General features: G+C 44.3%; 1 protein-coding gene across 3 annotated transcripts; it reads right to left on the bottom strand.

The window, feature by feature from the left end:
- Positions 1 to 126: 126 nt before the first annotated feature.
- On the bottom strand, positions 127 to 12,574 carry naa25 (N-alpha-acetyltransferase 25, NatB auxiliary subunit). 3 transcript variants are annotated; one of them, XM_041059342.1, is made up of 24 exons: positions 12,495 to 12,574; positions 9,419 to 9,504; positions 8,239 to 8,377; positions 7,993 to 8,111; positions 7,835 to 7,909; positions 7,640 to 7,747; positions 7,469 to 7,547; positions 7,268 to 7,379; positions 7,093 to 7,182; positions 6,701 to 6,873; positions 6,493 to 6,605; positions 6,194 to 6,401; positions 5,161 to 5,250; positions 4,890 to 5,070; positions 4,684 to 4,783; positions 4,380 to 4,531; positions 4,160 to 4,285; positions 3,825 to 4,068; positions 3,568 to 3,691; positions 3,405 to 3,470; positions 3,226 to 3,323; positions 3,009 to 3,119; positions 2,775 to 2,915; positions 127 to 2,461 (listed from the first exon to the last, which is right to left on the bottom strand). In XM_041059342.1, exons 1-24 carry the CDS (start codon positions 12,550 to 12,552, stop codon positions 2,339 to 2,341), a joined length of 2,916 nt encoding a protein of 971 aa, XP_040915276.1. In that variant the 5' UTR covers positions 12,553 to 12,574; the 3' UTR covers positions 127 to 2,338. The 3 variants fall into 3 exon arrangements, with proteins under 3 accessions (XP_040915276.1, XP_040915275.1, XP_040915277.1); XM_041059341.1 differs by having other exon boundaries at positions 12,452 to 12,543; XM_041059343.1 differs by lacking the exons at positions 7,993 to 8,111; positions 8,239 to 8,377; positions 9,419 to 9,504; positions 12,495 to 12,574 and having other exon boundaries at positions 7,825 to 7,901.
- Positions 12,575 to 13,064: the final 490 nt, after the last annotated feature.

Raw genomic sequence — 13,064 nt, 5'->3', positions numbered from 1 at the left:
AAACAATTTGCTAATGATCAAAATAATTGGAGATTCCGTTTCTGTTGATTCATTTATCAATTACTGAACAATTATAAAACAATTTTTATTTAAAAAAAAAAAAGTCCAGACATCGCAGAACAATCCTCACATTTATCCTTTTTTATTTAAAAAAAAAAAGCTTTGACATTCCAGTGTTTCTGTTTTCCATTTTCTAACAAAAGAGGGTGGTGATGACACTCCAGATTGTCAACCATTATTCTGAACCTCAACAACACATGATCACAAACGCCTTCTCCATTCAAACAGATGGGCTCAACTCTTCAAAAAAAAAAAAGAAAAAAAAAAAAGGCTTTTATTAGCAGATGTGTGTGAGATTGTATGCATATACAAGACGAACAGGAAGGGGAGGACTCACCATCTACTCACTTCTTCACATTGCTCGGCCAAATTCTTAATAAAACAGTAAAACAAAAACCCAACTGTGCACTTCCTGCCGTGACAGCAATCATCTCTCAGTGCTCCTCGATGATATTTGTAAACTATGTCTTTGCTTTTTTTTCTCTGGGTTATTTCTCATTGGTTATTTGTAACAGGAGAAGATGCTGAGGCTGATGACGCTGTTTTGGTTCATGAGTCTTTTTTGGGGAAGAGTTGGTGGGAATGACAAAAACATGAACACAGGACAAATCTCATAGAATCTACTGCAGCTGCTTTTAAAACACACTAATGTCCTCGCACGCTGTACTCTGAAAAGGCTGCCTCGACTTTTATTTACAATTAGGTCCAATGTTTGTCTGCGAAACACATCTCTCTCTGCGGGTTTGAGCTGTTTATGATCCCAGAACATGATATTCTACACAACTGCATGTTGGTGAAAGCAACTGTCTGTACAATCAGATCTGGGTCAGACAAAATCCTCTCAGTGATCTGGTCTAGACTGAACTAGAACGCATATGGCAAATTATAAATTCTAGCATCTGTCAAACCGTTTTCATTTTTGCATTTGTAATTGTGTGATTAAATACACAGGTGTCCATGAAAAAGCTCTTATCAGGATCTTTCTCTTCACTTGATTAAAATAAAGTGGTTGCATACTGATGCATTTATCACACGGTTAGAAAGACTCTCCACGTCTGCAGCATCGGAGGAAACGATAAATCCTGGATATCTGAGTAGAAAACATACTGTTTTTGGTGAACATTCATATTCAGATAATCGCACACAGTCTCTTAAATATTTATAATCAGTCCAGTCTTAAAGGATTGTGATTATTTGATCCATGCCTGATTTTTTTCCTTTGTGCTGGAACAAACCATTTCCACATGTTTACAAGCACCACTTCTACTGGTATTTGAAAAAGAAAGAAAGAAAGAAAGAAAGAAAGAATGAAAGAAAGAAAGAAAGAAACCACTGTGGCAGATAATCCAATTAAAAAAATGTCCTGTTGGTTACTGAACTTATACCAACATTTCTCATTATAATACTGCAACTACAGAGGTGGTTCCACTTTCAGTATCAAAGCCACACACAAGATACACAAAGCAAAAAGTAAGAACAAAAAGCAAAAAAAAAGGGGGTGACAAAATAATTCTTGAAAGAGAAACTTGGATCCGAAGGCTTTCTGCTGGTAGCCGGGGCGTCCATATTTCCACAGAGTGCATCAGTTAAATGCAAAATTGTGCCTGTTTGCTCTTGAAAGAGAGAAACAGCTGGAAAAGCAGCACATTTGATGAACTTTCCTCCTCAGACGTGTGTGTGTGTGTGTGTGTCACTGTGTTTTACTTCGATTGTTGTCGGAGTTGCCAGGAAAAAAACCCCAAAACAAACCAAAACGAGGAATAAAGATGAAACGTAACTGACCAACAATAGTGGTTTATTGTGTCTTATATTCTCATTTAGTCAAGGAGTTGTGGTAGTTTCTCTTTACTATGTACAATAATTTATTAGATTAGTTCATCTAAAACTGCTTATTCATTTTTCCTAATTTGCTCTATTTATTTTAAAGGAGCATGTGTGTTTTTTTTTCCTCATTTTCACTTATAACTGCTGTATAAATTCATGAGTTTACTTACAAGCTTATGTGCTATAAGAGTTGCAAATGTTCCAGAGGTGTGTGTTGAAGTGAAAGGACAGAAAAAGAAATCCAGACCGAAAGCTCACAAACGGCGAATGAGGAGTATGCAGGAAAGGAAGGAGGTCAGAAACGAGTGTGACGGGCGGGTCGGGCCTGCGTTTGCTGGACCACAGATGAAAACAGGACTCGCAGGTTAGCTGGTGGGCTGACAGACAGTGGTGTGGGGCGCGGGGGTCTGACGGTGGGAGTATAGTCATCTTAATTCGGGGTGTGTGATGGTGTTCAGATCTTGAGGTTCTTTATAGTCTCCGCTCTCTTCTTGAGCAGATCTCCCACCTCCTGTAGCGAGCGCAGGTAACTGCTCTGCACCTTGTCCATAGCAGCCTTCGTAAACGACGCCTCCTCCTGAGACACATGGGGAAGGAGAGGACACAGAATTACCTTCATATAGCATCATATTTTGGTGCAGCACTCCACAGAGTGCAGCTGACTGCAGGCTAAAAAGCTCCACAGCACACACATGAAGTCCTGTGAGTTTGGCTGATAAGAGGAAATTCCCTCATCTTCGTGTTTTCCTAGTAAACAAACACTAAAATGTTTTTATTTGTATTTTATGATCAAATTTTGTTCCTCATTCCTTCTCCACACTGACAGAGATCTGTTCATCGGCCTATCAGGTCCCCAGCCCGCTCAGCTGTACATGTGTCTCCACACTAACCTGTGTGTATCCTTCCAAGGTTAAACTGGCCAGTTTAAGGGCCATCATGCCAGTCTCCTGCCCCTTTATATGCTCCAAAGCCTGGGTAAGCAGGTCCTGCAAGCTCCCTGTGAGCTCCTGGAACCCACTCACCACCACTGGCTGCAAGAGACACAAACCATCAGAGAAGGGATCAGGTCAGCTACAGCAGAACATTGTGTTTAACCCAGGAGGTCCACAGATGCATGGATGTACCAGAGCTGTGTTTGCGTCCTTTTTCTTCTTTTTCTTCTTCTGTAGACTCGTCTTCAGTGGTCGGAGGATCTTGGCACAGTAACTAGCGATCCACAACACTACGCACATTGTCTGTGCAGAAGAACAGTAATATGTTAGAACATGAGCAGGTCAGAGCCCAGCAAAGCCAGAAAACACCAACAAACTCTTCACGTGTGTGGAAGCGGCAACGTCTCACCTCAACAAAGAAGATAAGGTTTTCTAATAAGGAGGGCCAGGTTTTTAATGTGCTCTCTTTCATTTCCAATAAATCCCCTTTGCATTTATTCTGCATTTCTGTGTAAAGAGGGAAACACAGAATAAAGTTCACTGTTGTTTGTGAGTGAAGAGACGTGAACAGTCGAGCTGCCAACTCACCTTGAAGCTGTACTACTAATGATTTGAAACCGTTACAGATCTGGGTTTGAAGCTCTGACGACTCATCTGCAAACACACAGAAGCAGAGACGTGAGCGTAAAAGCGTCAGACGACATCAAGGTGCCGCACTCTGGGCTTCATGTTACTGCCGTCTGTATTTTACCGAGTCCAGCGGTCTCCAGCTCCTGCAGGTGGACAGACAGCTGGAGGGCTGCAGCCTGACACTGGCAGCTCCCACTGGACAGAGCTTGAGCCAGGCGGGTGGAGGGTGGTCCCAGGAATGGAAACTGCAGCACGACAGTAACATCATTACAGCAATGTGTCTGACATTACGTCATTCAGCAGGTATCTGTGCGTGCTGACTGATGTCTCTGATGATCACTGGTATTTTTACTGCGTGTTACCACGTGTTGAACGCACCTGAATGCGTTTTTCTGCCAGCTGAGCGGCTGTCTGCAGAGTCTGGCTGAGCTGGAACAGCAGGCCGCTGAGGATCGAGGTCTTGTCGCCGACTCCGTTCTCGTTGGCCATCTCGGAGTTTTGCTGCGAGGGTGTGTGTCCCAGGGTGGCCACATAGGCGAGGAGGCGGAGCGTCAGAGAGCGTATCCTCAGCCAGACAGACTCTTCTTCCAGAGAGCGACGCCGGTGCTCGTCGGTTAGCTGTCTGCGAATGGAAGAGGCAGAGGGGTCGATCTGGGACACGAGGTACATGTGCGTCTGTTCCTGCAAAAAATACCATGAAAAGGATTCTATACCTCTCCTTCGGGTCCCAGCTGGTAAAGACAGTAAGGTCTCTGTTGTCCCTCATATTGTCCCAGGGGATGTCATCCTCCTCTGCAGACAGAGACATGGCCTTCACACTTTCCTCCAGACTCAAAACACTGAAAAACACATAAAAAAAGACACGTGAACGTAAAATTCAGCTCAGCAGCTTCAGTCGTTACGATTAAGTGTGAGTTTTGAGAATATTCTCACATGTCAGCCTCAAGGAACAGGTCCAGCAGCATCCTCTCAGTGCGGACTTGGGCAAAGTGCAGCGATTGGTTCAACCTGTTCCTGAGAGCGATGAACTCTGGGATTTTCTCAAACGCACCGTACTTATACGCCTGGATGATGTACTCTGAGGTCTGGTGGCAATGTAAAAATTAAAATGGAGGTGGAGAGAAAGGAAGGTGGAGGAGAGGGAGAGAAATAAATGAAAGAATAGAGATGAATGAACGAGGTAACATAAGAGATTTAAAAGTCTCAGACATCCAATCAGGAGGTGGGACTGACTTACATCTTTCTGGTTAGAGTGGAAAAACCTGAGGGAGAAGTTACAGGACTGGGAGGCTGCAGCAAACTGACCCAATGACTCAGCGTAACGTGTTAACAGGAACCTGGAATTTAAAAAGAGAAATGAATTTCCACGCTCTCTGCCAGTAGAAGGTTCAGTTCCAGCAGGATTCTGAGGAGGGACTCTGAGATGCTTTGTTACGTACTGACCCTATGGTGTCGTGTTGTACGTGCTTGGCATCCAAGCTGGAGTAAAGGTCCACCACAGGCTCAAAGGCTCCCAGGTGACAGTAGAGGAGCAGGAGCAGCAGCTTGAACTGGGCGTTGGAGGGACTGTGGGACAGACCCTCCTGGAGGAGACCCAAACACTGCCACACCATGTTCTCATCCCCTGCAACACATTCAGAGGCGTGTTACTGAAACAGAGGAAGAGGTGGAGCAAAAAAAAAAAAAAAAAAGAGAGAGAGAGAGAAACACTCACCCGTCTCTGTCCACAAGTCAATGTATACATGAGCTGCCATGAGACAATACATATCAGAGAACTGCAGCTCCGTCTTCAGAGCGTTCTTCCCTGTCAACGCAGACATGGACAGGTCAGAACAAACCAAAGCAGACACTGTTCACAGCCTGTTTCCATATGCAAATGAGTTGCTACATAAACAAGTGTAGGGAACTGGAACTGGATCTATCTCTCTATCTCTCTATCTATCTATCTAACTCAGTCTTGCATTTTGAGAAGAAGAACTGATTTCTAAATTTAGTTCCTCGCACGCAGAAAGTTCCTGCTGCAGTTGCATTTTCTCACAGACTTATTGTGAAAGAGTCAGCAGCACTGAACGTTCACATACAGGATCTGAGGTCCCAACAACCTGTGTGCAGCATTCATTTCTACAGTTATCACTGAGTGATTGGCAGTAATATAAAACAATCTAAGGAGCGAGGAGGGAAATTTGTCTCATGGTTCACTGATGTTTAACTACGGATGTGTAACCGTGGAGACAGGGTGGACAAACGTGAGAAAAAGAACGAGGAGTTTGAGTGAGAGAAACGAAAAGCGAAACATAAAAGCAGAAAAATAAAGACTCAGCAGTTTGAGTGACCTTTCCGGCATCTTCTCTCTTCCACTCTGCTTCTGCACGTCTCCTCTCTCACAACAGTAAATTACAAAAAGAACCACATTTTATCAGTGTAATCCGATTTACTGCGTGGTTCACATGACGCGGTGGAAACGCAAACAACAATGTGCAAAAGGAAACTTTTCCTGCCGTGATGATGAATCACTGCTGCAGCAAACGTGGCAACAGACACAGGATTCCACTTTTCCCGTCCCTGAGCCGGTGACACCGGGAAACATGCTGCATTCACACTTTGTTGTTAGTAACGTCCTAAATCTGCCTGGTTTCTGTGGTTTTACCAGATTTTACCAGATTTTACGCCTCTTTGCTCCGTGTACAATCTGATCATCCCGAACAAATGTTTAATACCAAGACGTGTAAGAGGAATGATGTTCTTACCAAACTTGAGCCCGTGACGGTAGTGAGCCTTGAGCTCCGTGATAAGCCGCAGTTTTCCGTCCACGTCGAGGCTGTGATGCAGCCCGAGCGCTCGACTCAGCTGACACACACACAAATGCCTCTGTAGTGCTTTGGTGTCCTCTGGAAAAGCAAATCCCTCCTCTCCCTGCTCCCCCAGAGGAACCGCTTCACTCAGATGGTTAATGAACTGAAAAGGTAAAGAGAGAAACGTGTCTCACAGCCAAACCCCTACACGTCACCGGGGACAGCTGAGCAACAGTGCCGCAGCTCGGGCTTACCTGAACGTGCTGCTCAGGAGACAGCAGATGCAGGTATATTTTTAGGTCGGTGATGCAGCAGGGTTTGTCTCCAAACTTCCCGAAGAACTGCACCATCAGATCTAAAGGCTCACCTGTTTAAATCCAAACAACAAACCGTGATTCACAAAAGGCTGCAGCACCTGGTAAAAGGTGAGCTGACGTTGTCTGTGCGCTCCGTGGGTTTTACCTAGCAGGCTTTCCTCTGGACAGCCCCGTTCTCTCAGTCTGTGCATTAACTCGAGCCGAGCTAAATACGGCCCTCTGAGCGAACGAGACTCTTTGCTGTCCTCCCCCTTAATCCGCTCTTCCACAAACCTCACCACCTCAGCCACAGTGTGATGTACGGCACCCTCCGAACAGCTGGACGCAGACAGAAAGACACAGACGCAAGATCACAGCTGGGTAATGTCACATTTGTGTGTTCAGATGTTCAGAAAAAAACAAATCTCTTTTCTCTTGCTTCTGAAGTTTAGAGCTATCAGAGTGATTACAAGGCAAACGGAAAAAACGAGTAAGTGAAGATGAAAGCTGACTTGCTGTTAGTCTGAACCACCTAACGTAAAAACCCTCTGTACTCACTGCTCGCCTTCTTCCGGCGGACTCCACGACTGATCCATCAGGTGGAAGAGCGAGTCAAAGTAGGAGGGATAGAACTGCCAATCATCAGGACTGGAAACAGACACACACAGGTTTGTTACTGCTCCACAGTCTCTGTGGTTCCTCTCGACAAAGCAAAGTGTCAGCTCAGACTCACTTCTTCAGAAGCAGCTTGTGGGCCAAGGCGTTGCACTCCGGCCAGCGCTGCAGTCGCTGGTACAGCATCATACACTTGTTTTCTCTGCTCTGCAGCTCGCTGGTCAGCTTCTCTGTGGAACCATGCAGGGACAATAAGGTGAGGAGGCTTTTGGCTTCATGCATCTCACTACAGTTTAACAACTTCTCCACGTCCACCTACCCCCAAGTGGACCCCTGATCACTTCGAGAGCCTCTACACACTTTCCCAAGCGCTCCAGGATCATAAAGTACAGCTGCACCTACAGTGACACATGAAAGCACCAGCATCAGTAGCTGTATTTAAAAAAAGAAAAAAGAAAAAGGTGTTGCCCTCAGTTTGAACCTTCCTCACCTCTGCCTCTGCTTCGATCTTCTCCTCCTTAACCATTTTCTCCACCATGCGTTCGGCCAGAGGCAGGAACATGGTCTGGGCCAGTTTTTCGTCCTGTGCTGAGATGGCCTAAACAACAGGGCACATGCATTCATCTCAGAATAATGAAAATACTTAAAGAATGTGAACGTGTGTGTCATAAATACCTGCCCGTACCTGCATCACCAGACTCATGACAGACCAGAAGTAATACGGATTCTTGGGAACAATTTTATACAAGGCCATCCCTGCCTGTAAAGCACGCACAAAAGCCACAGCTGTTAGTCACGCGTGTCCGCGCGTTCATGTGCAGGTGTGGACGTGAGCTCTCTCACCTGCTGCATCTTCTTGTACTCCCCGACACGAGCGTAGGCCATGAAGAGGTGAGAGTGATACTCCTCACTGAGGGGAACCTTCTTCACTGCAGCTTCATACAGCTTGGTGACCAACTCGGCTGCGAGTGACAGACACAACATTCAACATGCGGCCACTGAAGTTTGTGTGTGTGTGTCTGTGTGCGTGTGTGTGTGCGTGTGTGCGTGTGTGTGTGTGTGTGTGTGCGTGCGTGTGTGTGTACTCACGACGATGCATCTCTCTGTACAGGATAGTCAGAGCTTGTAGTGAGTTGTCATCAGTGGGCTCTAGAGTGGCCACTTCCTGGGCCAAAGTGAAAGCTTCATCCTGCTTTCCAGTCCTCTGAAGACCAATAGCCTTCAGGACCTGGAAGGACGAGCAAAGACACAAACAAGGACTTAGAGACGGAACAACAGGGAGAAATAAAAAAAAAAACTGGGAAAGCCGGAAAACAGCTGCCAGCAGCCACAAAGGATGTTTGACAGCCAGACAGAACTTTTAAGCTTAATCAGACAAATCAGAGACGCGTGTGTGTAACCAGAACTACCACAGGTACTTCAAACAGCAGCTGACGGGTGATACGGTGAACATCGGCTCTAACACAGACCAACATTATCGTTCTTTTGGGCGTAGTGTTTCTGACCCCTGATGAACATCAGTCCAGTACTCCCTCTCTTCTACATCCGTGTTTGGTCTCTACCGAGTCATCCCAATATTGATAGCTGAGTAACTCCGTACTTCCTCATTTTTAAAAGAAGCAGCGCACAAATCAGCAACATTCAGCCCTGATGGTTCCTCAACCATGACCCAGTACTCCCCCTTCACAGGGGCTTTTTTCACACCTGGAACTCTCACAGTTTCTTCGGTCAGATGCAGGCGGAGTTCACGAGCTGCTCGGAAGGTGCTTGGACTCACGGATGAGACCGATTTCAAAAACTCTACATATGTGGAGGTTAAAATGTTTTGAGGCGTGGGTGACAGCGCAGCGGGTTTGTCATTAAAGACGTCAGGTTACAGGTCACGGCTCTGACGCTTGGAGCAGCAGCAGCATGTGTTCATCCCCGTCAAAGTGTCCTCGAGCAAACTGCTGCACTCTTTGTTAGTCTGTTGAAATGTGTGCACGTCTCTCTTCAGACACACACAGAATATACAAAGCGACTGTGTGTTACACAACAGCTAAAGAGCCCTATAATAATAGATAGATGTGCAGGAGGTGAGGAAATGGCCAGAGAACGAGATATTTAAGGACCACAGAGGGGAGGAGTAACGTTTGTTTGCACAGGTCGTCCAAAAAGAAATCTACGTATTTGTAAGATCCATGCAGACTTGTGCCAACGGCCGAGGAGGCTACGCAGCAAACGCACAAAAATCCACACTTCCACAGAGAACAGTTCCTTAGTCACCCACCTTGGCGCAGTGCAGGTCCTTATGTTTCTTCAGCAGTTTATCTGCCTGCTGTATCGCCATTTTATTGTTGCCATTATCAAGGTAATCTGGGAAAACACAAGGGAAAACAATATTACACCAAGTCTGAAAGCATTTTCGTTAATGATCAATCTGCCCGTTACTTTTCCGATCAATTAATCGTTTAGTCTATTACATGTCAATAAGTGTCCATCAAAACTTTATAGAGTCAAACACGACATCAACAAATGTCTGGTTTTGTTTGACCAAAGGTTCAAATACCCAAAGATAAGTTTAACAGCATTTCACAAACTAAAACTGTGAATTAACAGATTTTGTCATCAGTTACTTTTTCTTTTGTCAGTGAAGTTACAGCTCTGCAGCTGCACTGGGATTAAAATGAAGTTTGAAAACTAAATAAGTGAAACTATCCTCTCAATAGTCATTTAAATGTCTTTTTCAGCCGTGGCTGCAGAGTCAGTTCTGCTTAGTTTGGCAGCGGACCATGAACGTCTGAGTCCTGGATCTAAATGATATGTCAGGTTCCTCAAACTTCTGTACGCTTTCGTCAGCTTTGGTTCATCTGTGAGAGTTCGAACAGTGAGAATAGACATGACGTAATCACAGTGTCCTGTCTGACACAGTTTAATTTTGGCACCCAGCTGTCCTGAGGGGGCTGAACTGAGGTCTCTGTGTGAGTGTCTCTGTGTGTCCACGCGTATGCATACTTTTACCATCCATTCACAAAGACATTTGTTATTGTAGCAGCCTTACATACAAACACACTCATCAGTTAGAGAGGCTACAAGTACTTTTAATTTTCATTTTTTATGACTTGCAGTTTTTATTTTTGAAATACACCAGAACGAGGCAGGACACAGCTGGAAAATGGCTTTTAAATATGTGATATATATGAATGAATATGTTAAATTTCTCCTGGAACAAAACCTTGATTATTTTGGCTGAATCTCAGTCAGTTTAAAAACATCTGGGACTCTGTCCTCGTGTTTTTCCTCAGTGTTTTTGCTTTTTGTTCTCATTTCAGATCTTTTTCTGAATTCTGCTTGTTTTTACATTTTAACAGAATTTTGTCTTTGCTCTTTTATTTCATTTTACTTGGTATGTACGTAGTTGTACATATGGTGTATATTGTTATGATGTGTGTCACTTGTCATTTTCTGTGTTGTTTGTGTTAACTGCTGTAACAATGACCTTTGGGCAAGTCTCTCTTGAAAATGAGATTTTAATCTCTGTGAGGCTGTTACCGTGTTAAATAAAGGAAAATAACAATAAAAACACGAGTAGTGCATATAAAAACAAAAAACCCCAAACAAACAGTTAATATCATCAAGTCCCCACTTCATCCTTTCACTTACGCGTTTATAAAAGAAACACACAAACCCCACTGGAGGAAGTATTTTTCTGTCCAGTCACACATCCTGTAAGACATTTTCCTAACGCCATCTCCCGCTCCCTGAAAGGAGACTCTCCAGCCATCGTCCAGATGCTGAGAATAATTTGCTGACCGATCATTACTGCTGTCTGGGTTCAGTCCTTCAGGGATTTTCATTATCGATCATTCTGTCAATAATTTTCCAAAATGAATTGTTGAAATTGAAAATGGAAAGTTGTGATAAATGTCCTGACTGCTTAGTTTCTTCTGTCTCACAAACCAAAGCCCAAAGAGACAGAATTTAATGTCACATGAGATAAAATAAAACAAAACATCTGTTCCTCACAACTGAAAAGCTGAAAGAAGGTAACGTTTGGTATTTTCTGTCAGTTCTGTAATAATTACAGCTTTAGTATTTAACCTAAGGCAATATTTCCCATTACTGAATAAACATTTTAGTAAGTTTTTAGGCAAAGTTATCAAATATTTGCTGATTCTTGCTTCTCAAATCTGAGAATCTGACACCTTCCTTTGTCCCACGACAGTAAATTAGTATTTTCGACTGTTGGTCAGACAAAACCAGACATTTGTCACTTTGCTCTGTGGGAAACTAGAGCTGTGACGGTTAATGGGTGAATAGAATTAACCGTGTTATTAAAGTAAATAATGCCAAACAATCCCAGTTCCAGCTCCTCATGTGTGAGAATTTGCTGTCAAACCAAACTCCAGGATTCTGTTACAGACCCTTTTTTTTTTCTTCAAATTTCTGTCAAATGAGAGACAAAACGATTAATCGAGAACGTAACTGACAGATTATTTAATTATGAAAATAATAATTAGTTGCAGCCTTAGAATATTTCCTGTCGTAGCATAAAATGGAAACACTCGAATAAAAAGTGCTTCAAGACTGTCCAACACTGGACAGTGTCAAACATCTGTCCAACAGGCGGGTGCTTCGTACTTCACACTGTCACAAACAAAAACACTGCTAAAGTCTATTATTTCTTTTATTTAGCAGCACAGTGTACAACCCTCATTAACAGGTCCATGCTAACTGGCTAGCACGCTAATACCTCTCATACACTAGAGTTAGCTTGAAGCATTGTCCTTTCACTGTTATGAGCCTAATGCTAACTGGAAGCTAACCGTGTTACATTTCGCTAGTTAGGGGAAAAAAAGCAGTTACCGATTCAGACTGGACCCGGACACCCAACCACAAAGCACATACCTGTCAACCTGAGGCAAAGCAACCCGCCTCTCACAATTAAACAACTTTTCTTTTTAAGGTGCCAACAGCTGCAGCATGTCCGCGGCTAGCTGACACACTAGCAGGCTAGGCTAGCTGTCAAACGGCGATTGTTAGCAGGAGGAGAAACTCTTCGAACCGGAGGACACAGACACCACCGAGAATGTCTACGGGTTTAACACGGAGACACCACCCAGTCACCCAGACGCCAGCCGCGGCAGTCGTGTCCTACCTTGGGCTCGGTGGCAGACCGGGTAAGGTGCACTGTCATCGGGCGCTGCAGGCAGCAGAACCCGCGGTCGGAGCTGGAGGGGCCGCAGCGCTGCCCTCCGACTCCAACACCCTCCGCTCCTCCAAACACATGCACCGGTACAGACCACAACAACGTTTAACAAACCTCCAGACACGCACACACGAAGATCTCCCCACTGAGCCCGTACCGTATATGGGTCTGAGTCTCCTGTCGTTGGGATCCTGCACATGGCCTCTCGCCGCCATGGTGGAGTTTACCTGCTGGGGAAATGTTCACGCATGCGCAGTGAGAACTGCCTCTAGGAGCGATTAAAGGATTGAGTCTGGGCTGTTTTCTGCCCGCAGTGCTGGAGGGAGCACTCCGAGCTTTAACGGAAGCAAAAGTATTAAAACCACACTGTTAAAATACCGAGTTACATGTTAAAGTCCTGTATTGACGTTACTGTCAACTTAAGTAAAGTTAAGTAAAAAATATATGAGCATAACCAGGGAAATGTACCTGGTGACATCTGTAACAGTTCCACTATTATATGTTATTGCATCTTTAGGTTATTAATGGTCAGGTCAGTTGTATTCGTATAGCACCTTTCCACCTTTTAGTGGCAGCTGAGGGTGTTTAAAGGCAGCGTGAAAAACAAAACAACAGTGATTAAAACAAAAATGTTTATCTGTTAATTTTGGAGGATGTGGTTTGTGCTGGTGAATTGAGCCGTGAAGTTAATCTCAAGAAAACTGAATCGTTCATGTCTGTTTATTAA

This window comes from Toxotes jaculatrix, chromosome 16, assembly GCF_017976425.1.
Source record: "Toxotes jaculatrix isolate fToxJac2 chromosome 16, fToxJac2.pri, whole genome shotgun sequence".
Taxonomy (NCBI): Eukaryota; Metazoa; Chordata; class Actinopteri; family Toxotidae; genus Toxotes; species Toxotes jaculatrix.
Note: the sequence above shows the minus strand (reverse complement) of the source record. Positions and strands in the feature narration are given on the sequence as shown.

Coding starts and splice junctions, on each gene's coding strand:
- naa25 (XM_041059341.1), bottom strand. CDS start 12,536: ATGTGCAGGATCCCAACGACAGGAGACTCAGACCCATATACGGTACGG. Junction 8,112..8,238: donor GTACAGAGAGATGCATCGTC/GTGAGTACACAC, acceptor TGTCACTCGCAG/CCGAGTTGGTCACCAAGCTG. Junction 7,183..7,267: donor CACAAGCTGCTTCTGAAGAA/GTGAGTCTGAGC, acceptor GTCTGTTTCCAG/TCCTGATGATTGGCAGTTCT.